This window comes from Plectropomus leopardus, chromosome 9 (genome assembly GCF_008729295.1).
Source record: "Plectropomus leopardus isolate mb chromosome 9, YSFRI_Pleo_2.0, whole genome shotgun sequence".
NCBI classification, from domain to species: domain Eukaryota; kingdom Metazoa; phylum Chordata; class Actinopteri; order Perciformes; family Serranidae; genus Plectropomus; species Plectropomus leopardus.
This window is the reverse complement of record NC_056471.1, coordinates 23,149,997-23,164,056: the sequence shown is the minus strand read 5'-3', so window position 1 is coordinate 23,164,056 and position 14,060 is coordinate 23,149,997. Positions and strand designations below refer to the sequence as shown.

At 40.4% G+C, this 14,060-nt stretch overlaps 1 protein-coding gene across 1 annotated transcript in view; it reads left to right on the top strand.

Moving 5' to 3' along the window:
- tnmd (tenomodulin) overlaps positions 1-7,761 on the top strand; it is a 64,267-nt gene extending 56,506 nt beyond the window's left edge. Inside the window, exon 7 of the mRNA XM_042493480.1 lies at positions 6,409-7,761. Coding sequence (XP_042349414.1) covers positions 6,409-6,618 — 210 coding nt within the window. The 3' untranslated portion in view covers positions 6,619-7,761. The remainder of the gene's footprint in view (positions 1-6,408) is intronic.
- Positions 7,762-14,060: the final 6,299 nt, after the last annotated feature.

Here is a 14,060-nt window from a genome sequence, read left to right as displayed (position 1 = left end):
TTCCAAAGAACCATTTTGAAGGAAAGACAAAGAGATCCTTTACGAAATAAAACCATTAGTTGGTGGAAGAGTGATCTATGGGGAATGTGGTCAGTTACTATTTTTAGACCCTGGTGGGTTCTAGATTAAACCCTTGGAACATGAAAGGGTTCTGGCAAGAATCCCCTGATCGGGTTCTGGAATAAATCCTTGGAATATGAAAGAGTTCACAATAGAACCCATCCAGGGGAGTTCTAGATGAAACCCTCGGATTATAGAAGGGTTCTCCATAGAAACCCCTGGGTGGGCTCCAGATAAAACCCTCTGAATGTAAATGGATTCTCTACAGAATCCCCTGGGTGGGTTCTAGATAAAACTCTTAGAAGGTGAAAAGGTTCTGAATAGAGCCTCTGCAGAGTTGTTGGGTTCTGGGTAGATCCCTCGGACCCAGTTGGAACTTAAATAAAAGGCTCTACAAGGAACCAAAAAGGGTTCTCCTATGGGAACAAGCCCAATGGTTCTAGTTAGCACCTGTATTTCTAAGAGTGCACACAGTGTGCGTCCTCTCATCTATCATGTTTAAACAGACACATAATAACACGCGTTCTCTTCATCTGCGTTCCACAGGTCTGAATCTCGGCGTCTCCCCACAGTTCGCGTCTGTGGAGCAGAATAATGGCCTGAGTCCTTGTGACAGCGGCTGACAGATATATGAAAGTGACCTTTGCCACAGCTGCCATGTCAGAGAGCAGCGTGTATCAGAGGTGGCCCTGGAAATTTCAAACTGAATAACCGCCATCTGACAAGGCTGAGGAGATGGTACCACTGTCCTTGACCCGTGAAGCAAGGAGGGGCTTCCAATATAAAGTGACCTCACGCGCATGTAAACATGTTTTGTGGGCCCGCATCGAGGTGTTTGGACCACACTCAGGGTCAGGCTGCATGGCTGTTCATGCACGGCAGATATGTAAAAAAGGAGCTGTAATTCAAAGCTGTGAATGCAGCAGCTGTTTGTGCCTCAGGAGAAATCTTTACACTGAGGCTAAAGCCCCTTATCACTCTGGTAAACCTGCAGTGTTTACTGAAATACATGATATCTCCTTATTCAATTACATCCAATTGCATTGTCATTCCCGCTCACTGTAGAGCACAGTGAGATAAAAATCGGAGATCAGGGACAAGCGGTGAGGCATTTTTATATGTTGCACTGTCCTGTGCGTCTGCATAAAAAACCCCTCTTGGAATACAAAGCAGGGTATGAAACAGAAATGTTATCTCTGCCGTTTTGATCCCAGAATGAATGTGATGAGCTCGGCTATGAGATTTAATACCACATCCCTGCACGTGCTTGAAGCTCATGAAGAGCGGTGATCAGCGTGTGTGAAATAACACCAACAAGTGTGGAGATTAGAGGAGTCGTGCTTTGATTCATTACATCTTATTGAATGACTGACGCAGTTTTCTACTCTGCAGACTCATTCATATCCAGCACCTCATATTATGCACAGAGGTGCCTGTGTGTATGCAAGTGTGTGTTTGCATGTGTATACGTGAGCCGGGGTGTGTGATGAAATCAGATGCAGCAAGGGGGTAATGGCTTTTACTCTTCATTAATGCTGCTTGTTTTTGAGTGACTGCCTCAGATTTCCCAAGGTGAACCATTCTTATCACTGCAGCATCCCACTAGAGACGGCAACTCAAAGCCGGAGTGATTAATATGTACCCTCCGTTTTAAAAGGATAGCTCTGATTAATTGTCTTTAAGGTACAATGCTGCCTATTGGCTGTTTGTTTTGATAAACGCGGCGTCATTTGAATAAAATATTTTCTTCATTTTCCAAGCCGGAGCTCCAGATTTCGTAACATCCCAGTTTGCTGTGAGGAGCTGATAAGATTATCGCTGGTCCATTGACAGCTTTCGTGTTGTTTCCATAACAGATTGTTGCCTGGAAGCTGATGACCTGAAACTTGACTGAAACAATAAATCATTAAAAGCCTACCTGCGCTTGTCATCGCAATAAATCAAACCCGGCTATTCCAGATATCATCTGTCGCACCCTGTCCATGTGTTTTAAGTATGTCTCACGAGTGTTTAATTTCACTCAATTTATCATCTCTCACACCAAATACATGGTGTACTTTTTTTGGTCATGCTTTCAACGGCAGATCTTCCTAAAGACAACATGGGCAGCCACATAGGCCCTGTTTACACCCAATATTAACATGTTTCAGGTGACACAATCATAAGGAAACAGCGCTAAATACAAGTGGATTTTCAAAAATGATTCAACAGTGATTTAACAGTCTGTCTGTAGTACGGGTGCAACCACTAATACTGGCAATGCAGATTATCTTAATATGTGTCAGAGGATCCCAAATGCATCAGGGCAAGGACACATGAGCAAATGCAGGCGATTGACCTGTCCAGGCGATAATGTGGGCACAGCTTGTGATGCACATGGAAAGCTATTTTGCTAGACAATGTCAGCTAGCTTGATAATAAATACAGCAAAATATAATCTTATTAGGCAGGTTTTCATTAATCCTTAAATTCTGCAAATTAAAATAGTGAATATACAATAAGCCTAATGGAAACACGTCAATTTCGAAAAAATTCCTTTTTATTGCAAAAACATTTTTACGCTTGCATTAGGTGGGCAAAAATACCATATTTCACAAAACTGAAAAGGAAACACTTTTCATGTTTTTATAGAGCACATGATGTACAACAAAGAGTCACACTCTGAAAAACATGGCGCAGTATGTGAGGACAGAGGAAGAGACCGAGAACGTCTTGAGTGGTATGCAAGACTGAGAAATTACGGCTTGCCTTTCAATTATCACTTGCATATGGGAATAATGACGGAATAATGACGGCTGGTGCGGTGGCTACGATAGAAATACACTCGCGAATGTTTTAAACATCCGTCTGCATGCTTCTTGGAATGTTATCGAGAGGAAAAAGTCAAAGTCCAAGAGAAGCTGCATAACATTACTAAAATAGAAACTCAGTTATCTTTCAGTTTAGAAAATATTGCATAAGTTGCATAAATCTGTCATGGAAACCCGTCTATTGTCTCCCCCAGACCTACTTCTTTGTTATTGTTTAAGGGTGCAACTTCACCAAAGTTGAATTCTGCTCAATGCTAGGATGCAAATTTGCTTTGCCACCAGAAGTGAAATGTTTTATTTGTTCCTTCGCTGTCGCTGAATCGAAGTGAACAATGTTACAATGTCACCAATTTGAATTTCACATAACTACGTGTGACCGCGCTGTAGCACCAAGCAAGCAGGTTCAAAGATAATACAGCTGATACCAAAAGAGACAAACAAGTAGGCAGCAAAACTGAGGGAGCAGGCTGACGTAAAACAACTAAAGGGAACAAACCAGTAATCGAGAAACACCAAGGGAAGCCAGCAAGGATCACAAAAGACCAAAGCAGACAACAAAAGATGAGCGGAGCAGGAAGACTAAAGGAGAGCAGGGAGATAATGAGGGACAGGTGACAGCAGGATGATGACGAACAGGTGAAACAAATCAGGGCGGGACAGACAATCACAGAGGCGGGAAAATACACAAAGGCAGACAGAAAAAAACAGATAGACAAGGTACACAAGGAGTGAAACTACAAAATAAAACAGGAAACAGCCTAAACATGAATGACTTGCGTGAATCAAGGAAAAACAAAAAAAAAAAAAAAACCAAACACAGAAAACAAAGTCATCAAGATAGCAAACAAAAACCCAGGATCACGACGCGTACATCGTCAGTGCTCAGTACTGATGGGTGTGATGACGTGGAGTGTATACGGACGGTGTTAGAGAAAGAGAAAAGGAAAAAACATAAGAAATAAAGTAGATGAAGACAAAAAGAGCTAATTTGCAAAGTATTCTTTTGTTTGTATTGTTTGTTTCCTAAGATGTTTATTTGCTCTTGTTCTTTTTTGTGACAAGGTGAAGCTGATTTCATTTTTAAAAGTTATCACAAAAGTAGTAGAATCATGTCAAACTAGACAGCCAACAGCATCCACAGGTACAAACCATGTCGCCATCGCTTTTTGGAAAACAGGGCTATGAGAAAACTATTCGCACGGCCATTTCTAAACTCTCACTTCAAGATAACTGAATGAAAATGCTTTCTAACCAGGAGCCACCCCTAAACTTGAAGCTTGTTCCAGGTATGTGCTTCATTCCCTACAATCAATGAACTCCCTCAAATTAAAGCTGTATATTTGTCTTTTTAAGGAGAAGGACAACCAGCCTATATGAAGAACAATAAATCACCTAACACATGTACAAACACATTTAAACAGCATTTCTGTGGAACTCAAACTATTACCTGTTCCAGTATTAGTCTATGTATATTAATGAATAATCATATTTACTGCAAACTAAGAAACCAAAGTCTATCAGTATGTGATTATTTAACTCAAAATAATCATTTTCAACTAACCTATATACTTTATAAACCAATGTATCCTCATGTAATGGTTTGTATAATTCCTAAGAATTAGCGCCTTACAAATGCTGTTGCATACTTAACGTGAAGTTAGGCAATAAGCAACATGATAAGAAATTATCCAAAATTAGCAAGGAATACAAGAAGATTCCCTGGAAATTAGCACACAAAAATGAAAAGAAAATGGTACTAAAAAAAGAAAAGAAAAACTTTATAGATATAATTAGAACTAAATAATGTTTTTATAAAATAATTTTCTTTTTTAGTCTTTCTTTAGCTACTTTTAATTTCATTTTCTCGCCTGCATTTCCTAATTTCTTGCACTTTGCAGGCCAAGTTATTTGTTGCCTTCTTAGCCAAGTTTTCAAAAGAAATCAAACCAATTTGATCGTGTTTCAAAGGTTTAACTGTTTGTGAAAGGCATCTGAAAGTAACACAAGAAACTGATGTCAATCCAGGTTTCAAAGGGTTAATAGGACGACCTCAGGGCCGCTTCCCTTTACTCCCGTAAGCACGTTGCTCACATGATCGCAGCCTTTCAAAATATGTGGATTATGCACAAGTTACTGACTCTGAATATGTGGGATATGTACGAATTTTGGTGCATTACTTTTCATAAATGTCCAAACAGTACTGAATTCAGTTATAGATTTTGGATTTTGGTGTGCCACCCCAAGATACAGCACCAAACGTGCTAGATCCGACACTGATGCTTTTGGTGAATTTACTGTGATGTGTTTACAGCTGCGACAAAATTTAAAAATAAAACCCACTCTGACTGACTTCCCACTGACTCGTACAGTAGATGCAAGAAAACCCCTAATTCCCACCCATAATGCAGCAGGGGACTGAAGGGACTCAGCCGTGTGCTCCTGCGGGTCCTGTCCTCTTAAACAATTCCCTCACAGTCTCTATTCCCAACTGTGGATGTGTTTGGTTCTGCACTGTTGCGTGTAGCTGAGTCACTGTTGGCGCTCTGCAAAGAATTGTTCTGCATGTGAAGCCATCGACTCCTGGATCCGTGCCGTTTAACGAGACAGCGGCGGATTGTCTCAGAGGATTCATTTACTAAAAGAGATTGAAATGTGGTCAAATGCGCACTGAGGGCAGTCGCTGCCTCAACTTGCGCGGTGAGTTAAGTGGCACTTCTCCGAACCCCATTTGGAGTTGCTCTTGATCAAAGGCATGGCACTCAGCCCCCATGAGTCTACGGGGGCATGAACCAACCAGCACAATGGAAAAATCCAAGGGCCATTAATTCTACCCAATTTACCTTTCGTTTGGGTTTCATTTGGCCCCACTATAAATTCAGAGGCAGCCAGCAAGAGCAAATGAAAGAATCCTTGTTAGGCGATCATTACTCTGCTAATTGCTTTAGAAATGTGCCACGCACTTAAAGTCAAGGTCAGGGGAAGGGCGCCAAGATGTGGGGAGCTCTAATTTGAATGCTCTATTGGAGGAGGGGTTGCCATTTTGGTGCAGAGTGTGGGCTTCGGTCGAGGGAGTTAAGAGGTCAGAGATGAAAGAAATAGTGTAATTATGCTGGTAACTACCAACGTTAGAGTCCCTTTGATTGAGGATAGCGCTGGTAGAGAGGATGTGAACGCTGGATCCAGAGACGGGGGCATTGTGCAGCCGTGCTACCGCTGGTATAATAGAAAGGTCAAGGGTGTTATATCATGTTTTATGCTTCTGCAGCTTAAATCAAGCTCCCTCACTCTGCCTCGCTATCTTGATCTCTTTGTCACAGTCATCAAGCACGGCACAACTTTGCATTTTCACAGACATCAATTCTGATCTTTTCACTCTTGTTTGGTTTTTACATATATTCTGCTGACCTACAACCAAAGCAGGCTCATCAATTCACGCCATCCTCCTCCTCTCCTTCTTCCCCGCCTGCCCTTGCCTCAGGAGGACTGGCATTTGTCATGTGTGTGATTGTAACCCTGCTCGCTGTTGTGTCCTCTGCAGAGGGACGTTGGAATCGAGCTGGATAACCGTCTGGACGACAACGGCTACTGCTGCCAATACTGTCGCCGTGGTTACCGCTACTGCCGCCGCTACCATGAGCCCCTGGGTGGCTTCAACCCGTGGCCGTACTACTACCAAGGAGGCCGGGTCATCTGTCAGGTTGTCATGCCGTGCAACTGGTGGATCGCCCGCATGCTGGGGAGGATCTGAGGAGGCGCCGTCTGGGATTTAAACTGTTTGTGTCGACGCAGGTGCAACTTCTCCTTTTGATAAATATTCCAGACCACGTCGTGAGACCAAAGCAGTCCATTGCACACAATTATTATCCAATCTGAAAGTTGGCCCACCGAGTATTAGCCAGTTTAAACAGTCTAAATGGCATTTGAGGCGTTTTGATTCTTTCTTAAAAGGCATTGCTCGTTTACAGCTGTCTAATTTTCTCTGCTTATCTACCCATTAAGTGTCTTTGCTGTTTGATCCTGTTGAATGGGTGCAATTTAGTTTGGAAGATGTCACCAGAAACTAATCTGCTCTAAAAAATGATCCAGCTCTGTCTGTCTGTTCATTTATTTTACTTCATATGTGAAAAAGGCTTGGGTTTTTTGGGGTTTTCTTTTTTTTTTACATCTGCTCTATTAACACTATGAAAATGTACATGCAGTTTGCCGATATATGCAACGATCGGAGTGGTGCTATCCTATTAGTCATTTTACTAAATATGTTTGTCTCAGTTGTTTGTGATCAGTGTTTTTTATTATTGATTAAAGATGGGGAAGGCAGAAATCTGAAAAGTCAAAAAATCCCAACAGAATCTGAAAATAAACCCTTGACCTGCAGTCCTCGCCTCTCTGTCCTAATCCCAGAAGACAATCACGGACATATGCACGCGCTTCATAAAGTAACAGTGTTTCCTATACATTATTTGATCTTAATTCATCATATAGTTGCTCATTCACTCAGCACCTCTCTTTTTCTCTGAGACAAGAATTAGCAAGTGAACATTAGCCACTCCACCTTCCCTTCCCTCCACCTGGCTCCCCGCCACTGTCGATTGCATCCCCAGGAAGAGAAAAAGCAGCAGCACTGCGGCTATAGCAGCTCGAATTTGACCAACACACACCAACCAGCGCAGGGTCAAACCTGTTAGTGTCACAATTTGGGAATAGCAGCCCAAACGAAGGATGAACAGATAAGGCATCAGGATGATCTGAGTGATTCTTTGCTGATTTCTAACCAGGTTTGTATCATAATAATATGGGCAGTATAGATGAAAGATGGTAAACTTCACTATATCGAAACAGATGACGCAAATTGATGCAAAACACATCATGCCGCAGGTGCTGGCTTTAAGGGCTGTTGCTCAAACTACGGGCTGTGCTTCTGCATTTTCATATTATCGCCAGACACAAAGAGTACCTCTTCCATCGCTCAGGCTCAGACCAAAATCTGATCAAACGATAAACTAAACAGTGCTGATTGAATACTAATCACAATTATTTTACTGCACTGCACATCTATTGGCTTAAAAAATGTTTCCAGGAACACATTTCAGTGCCATATTTAGCTTTAATAGCCACGAAAGCCAAAAAAACTGAATCAAACAGTAAAATTTAGCAGCAATGATCAAATATAAACCAAGATTCTGTTAATACGTTACATATTTCTCATGTAAAATGTTTTCATAAACACGTTTTAGCTTACCGTCTCACTGTAACACAAGATCGTTTCTTAACAGCCAGCCGCAATTGTTTCACACATACAAGTATTAGTACAAGTACTATCACGTCACTCACCAGTAAGCGCATTTATTGATGTGCGGCGCAAAGCATTCTGCTAGTTGTAGGTTTTTTAACTCTTGAGCAAAAGTGTCCTTTTTCTCTGTTTTCTCTGGTCATGTAGCAGCAGTTTAAAAGTATTTGCATCTTTTGACTGCATAGTCATCCTAGATTTATTAAAAGCATATCTCCAGTGCTAAAATACTTCAGTGTTAAATAATAAACTTACAGAAAGCAGTCCGAAAATGAGGTGAGTGAAGCCAAATCAAACAAGTTCTAAACACTAACTGAATGCAACAAGGTAAAACTAGAAAAGGCCAAACCTAGAAAATAAAATCCTCATAGTAATGTGTTGACAAAGGCAGGTTACTCATATAACTTTACTAATATATATGCCAGATACTCTTAACCCTTTGAAACCTGAGCAAATTGGCTTTATTCCTTTTGAAAACATGGGAAGAAGGCAATGAGCAACTTAAGAAGAAATTACCCAGACATTGACAACAAATTACCTGAAAATTAGTAATACAACAAAAAACAAACAAAACAAAGTCATAAAAAAAAGCTTAAAAACTATAATAATTCTTTAGAAATAATTTTGAATTTGTAATTATGATCATTTTAAATACAGAAGTCTGGAAAATTTTCACTATCTTTTAAAAAACTTTTTTTTTAATCTATTGATTTCTTGTAATTTGCAAGATAATTCTTTTCAAGTTGGTTGTTGCCTTTTTTCTGAGGTTTATGAAAGAAACTACACTAATTTCGCAGGGGTCAAAGGTTTTGATACTTGTAAACTGCGTATGAACACAGCACACAAAAAGTGATGACGATCCTGGTTTCAGAGGGTTTAACAACAAGTTTTAGGGCCTCTGGACACAGATCAGGACCGGGACAGTTAGATGATCTGGTGGGGAGTCAGGCTGTCAGGTCCCCCTGAGCTGGGGTTTGTTTGGGCTGGATTCGGGTTGATTCAGGGTCTGTCTCACTGCTGTCTGCTTTCCTCCCAGCGTGGAGGTCTGGGGCGGCGAGGAATGAGGCCGAGGTCACGCTGTGATTCTGGCCAGTTTTAGCTACATGAGCCTGAAGCCGCAGGTGTGAGCCTTTGGCTGTAGTTCATACACGGCAAAACTATTTCCCTCAACATCTCTGAAAGGCTTAACAGATATTGGCACATGTTTGATTCTGATAATTGTCAGACTCTCCTTTAACCTCTGTGATAAGTCCATCCTCCTTTTTTGCATTGCACTGTCAGGCATTTTATGCCAATGCATGAATAACATAAGATAAGATGGAAATTTGCATCATTACAGCAGCAAAAGGAATATCAAAAGAAGGTATGTACGTGAGAAATACAAAACAATAAGCAGTATAATATGAAATGTATAAGCAAGACACAAAACTCAGCAGTTAAAAAATATTTATACCAATTGCACATAGAAATAGCAATTATTTCTGATGGATTTTCCGCCATGAAATCAGGCTTGTGACAGGTGACCGGCACGCGCATGTACACCTGTATAACAGTTGGTGAAGGAGCTCAGAGCCGCCCACAGACGCCCACAGACGCCATGACAGAAACCAGCAGCTCACTGTGTTTGGTTTGTACTCACAGTTTTGTTTGCTGATCCCGGTGCTTCGGATGTCGTTGATTTGCGGGATGAGAGCTCGGTGACGTTAAACCGGTTCGTCTGACCGCCGCGACAAAATGAAATGAAAAACGAACGAACACCCCCCCCCCCCCCCAAAAAAATACACCGGCATTTACGAAAAACAGTGTTCAAAACAACGGGGCGATACCGCAATTCATCAACAGGTACACTTAGATTTAACCAAACACACGCCGGTTGAGGAGTGTGTCTGTTGGCGTCTTTCCTGCTGGACTCGTGCAGCACACCTGATGAGGCCCGCCCAGGTGATGCATTCAAGAGACCCCTCCAAAAATAGGAAATTATAAGGGCTTCTACCAGCAACGCCCTCTTTTAGATTTTTGGGTTTGGTTTGGTTTGGTTTGGTTTGGTTTGGTTTGGTTTTGTTTTGTTTTGTTTTGTTTTGTTTTTTTGGTACAATTTAAAAATATACAAAATGACAGAGGATAACACAGTATACCGTGCAGAGAGGCAAAAAAACAATTGGGCTTATTTGAAGCCTCCACTCAAAAAAAAGTTTAAAATGTCACAATGTCAGAAGAATGACAAATGTAAACACAGAAATGTATGTATATCTATATCTATCTATCTATCTATACACACACACAGACATTAACATGATCAATAAACCTTTAATGACTTTTTGAATTAATGCTAGTATATATATACATATACATACATATATATACATATACACACACACACATATACACACACACGCACGCACACACACACACACACATACACACACACGCACGCGCACACACACACACACACACACACACACACACACACACACACACACACACACACATATAAACAATGATAATTTAAATGTGTAATGTAAAAAAACTAATAAATATCTACGTGAGCATGTGTTTCTCTCTGAAATGATCTATGATTGGTCAAACTCTTTTCTACACTATTTTCTAAAGCCTGAAAGTCTGGTGTTCTCACTGACCACTTGGATAAAAAAAAATGCTCAAAAGTTATCATTGAATTTTTGCCAAATGATGCCAAAATTTCACTGCCTACCCACAGATTTAAGTAGATAATAACCCTCCTCACATTCACATGGGATTAGAAAACTATACGCAGTTATCAAATTAAGACAAAATCGGGAAAGAAGCAAATAAGAAACAAAATAATGATTAAAAAAAAAAAAAAAAACACTAACACCCCAGCCCAGAATTACAGGAAGCTTTCCTTACTGGCTTTGTGTATCATAGAGTTGTTTTATCTGTTTTTAAGATCATGTTAAACTGAGGAGGTACAGTATAATTGAAGATGCACAGAGCTCAGCTGTCTCTTGTGATGTGGTTACTGTTGTCTTATCCTCCATTGTTTTCCCTCTTGTTGCAAACCACAAAATGCTTTAAATAGTGCTACTGTTCAAACACTTTCCTCTTTTCCGAAGCGATTTTAATCTGTAACACCACGTCTCAATCTGTCGAGCTGAAATAACTCTCATCTGCAAGTAAGAGATAAGCAAGCGAGATAGGCATTCACAATTGATGTTCTGTCATCAGAATAACAAGGTGCATAAATGCCCAAGAGTATTCAAGCAATGCGAGCTATTCAAAAGTTAAACCGAGAGACAAAAATGGAGCACTCATGTTGTCACGCTTTGCTTTGAAGCCTTCTGTATGTTTCTTTCCTCACTTTTTTTTCCCCCAATTAAAATTTCATTATATGAATAATGTGAGTTGTCCCGTCATATGAAACAATATGATTTAAAAGAAGTGTGGGCTTGAATCTGACTCATGCACTCCACACAACAGACAGACCTCCTTCTCTCCTCTCCATTAGTCCCATTGCTCATTAGCAAAAACATTTAGCGTCAAATTGACAAAAAAAAAACTCGACATGCATGCTTTTATTGTTCTTATTCCATAACCCGAGCCTCTCTTGTGTATCTGATGCATAATAATGCATTGTTTACAGTCATATAAAAGCAGCTCGCCTGCTAAGTAAAGCTAGATGTTGACTCATGTTGGCTCAGTGTGATAATAATGTCAGTGATATCAATAATATTTGGCAGCCAAATGGATTTTGTGAAAAAGAGGGCGAAACATATTACTGTATGTAAATGTTTTATGGATATGCTCATAAATGGAGTTCAGACTGCAACCGTATTGTTATTTTTAAATCAATAATGTCAATAGCCCAAAGCAACATGTCAAGTAAAAAATAGTGGCATGAGTTAACAAATGCAATAATTGCAAACATACTTCAAATAAACTGACAAGTGTACAGCAAAGCCCCCGAGGCATTTCTGAAAAGTTCATAAAATCAGTGTTTATATAATTCATTTCTCACTACGTCCTGTTTACCACAACAAATAGTGGAGTGTTTATTGAAACAGATGCATTCAGCTGGTTGCTGCTGCTTCTGTGAAGCTTTTGCCTTCACAACGTTAGTGTAAAGTGTTCCTTTTCGTAAGATGCTGTTAGTTGTCTATCTGCCGAGGTCTCTGAAGACTTTGAGGACTCTTTTGTGTAGTCGTGAGAGTAAATTGCCATGGAGGCCCTGAGAGTCGGTCTGAATGGGATGGCTCACCCTGACTGGAGAGGCTGATACAGATATTACAGCCGGCTCCCTGAGAGCTCCTCATGCCTGATGGGACAAAAGTCCAATATTAACCATGAAAGTCAAACTTTAAAAGTACTTAACAATTAAAAATCATCATGGAGGAGAGTGAGAAAAGATACTGGATATCCATCCAGTGCTTGACGGCATGATTATTTTCACAGATTCTATCTATCTAATCTATCTATCTATCTATATGTATTGAACCTGTTGAGATATGGTACAAATACATTCACAACTAGTGTTGGGTGGTCTATTCCTCCACTATTCCTGGAAACGCACACTCCTGACCCCAGTACACACTGGACAATAAATAGAAACTTTTAAAAAATATTTGCACACTCATTTTTGCCCATTACCAGGTACTGGAGATGCATAAATATGAAAGCAAACTGGCTAACACTCCAGTTGCATGCTGAAAAGTGCATCGATGTCTCAGTGTGTGAAACACAGATCTCTAGAGGTCATGGAAAGCATCTTGAGGAAACCAGTTGAATCTAAACACATCTACAGCTGTTTACATTTAGCGTTTAATGCTTTCATTTCAAATAAAATGTAAATAATGTAATGTTAAGCAACGAGGCTCCGTTAACGAGATATTTATTAGCAACTACATTTTAAGACCACTTCAGATATGTTGAGAGGAAAGAAAAACAAGGCAGAGTGGAATGAGTTCAGCCTGAAAAAGGATGTTTTTCCTCTAAAAAAGCAAACACTTGGATTACTCCAAATCAAATGATGTCTGATTATTAGTGTAGACCTTTCTGATCCCCCCTCTTCATCTATATGAATAAAGGTTTATTTGCATTCATATACCGTTCATGATGCAGTTCAATACTGTCTGAGGCAAATCTGTGAGTCAGTGACAGTGAACACGTCCTTGTAGAGCAGAATGAAAGAATATATCATTTCAAATGAAGCCCTGCACAATTTTTCCTCATGCATTTTATACACTGTCTAGGAAAATCCCCCCTGCAGCACTTGTTTATCACTGTTTTGATGGGGAGAGGAAACAAGATCGACTACTCTGCAGGAAAAACAGAGATACTGAGCGTCTGCCGGGTTGGCACAGTTCAAAGGATTTTGCCTACCTGGCCTGAGGAATGGTCACTATCATTGAGGTTCACAAGTGAATTAATTCCTTTTGTTACTTATCAAAAAAATGCAGTGAAACTTCACTCCCAGCTGCTTATTTTCATTTCAAATAATCTCTCGTTCATTTAGATCAATGAGTTGCTATTCTGGGGCGAAGGAGGAGAGTGAAAACCAATGTATGAGGAGTGTCTGTATTTAGATTAGTAACCTGAAGGAAAAACTCGCTCCAATCCAGACTGAAGCTGCGGCGCTGTGAGGACGCGTGTATTACCAGTGCCATCTTGTGTCCAGAGACGTGTACTGCTCAAATATCAGACACTTCCCCCCCCCACATTTTAGACCCATGTTACACCTGCTGTCCTTAAATACATCTCTCGCTTCTCTGAGAAGACCCTCAAAATTTAAAAGCGGTCTATTTAAATCTAACCTTGGCTGCAGGTTGTCAAATTAACAGACTGCGCGCGGCCGCTATGGCCATGAGACTGCAGTCATCAACTCCCCTTCTCTGTATAGTTGCAGTCAGTCTGGTGACCTGATGGTTAAA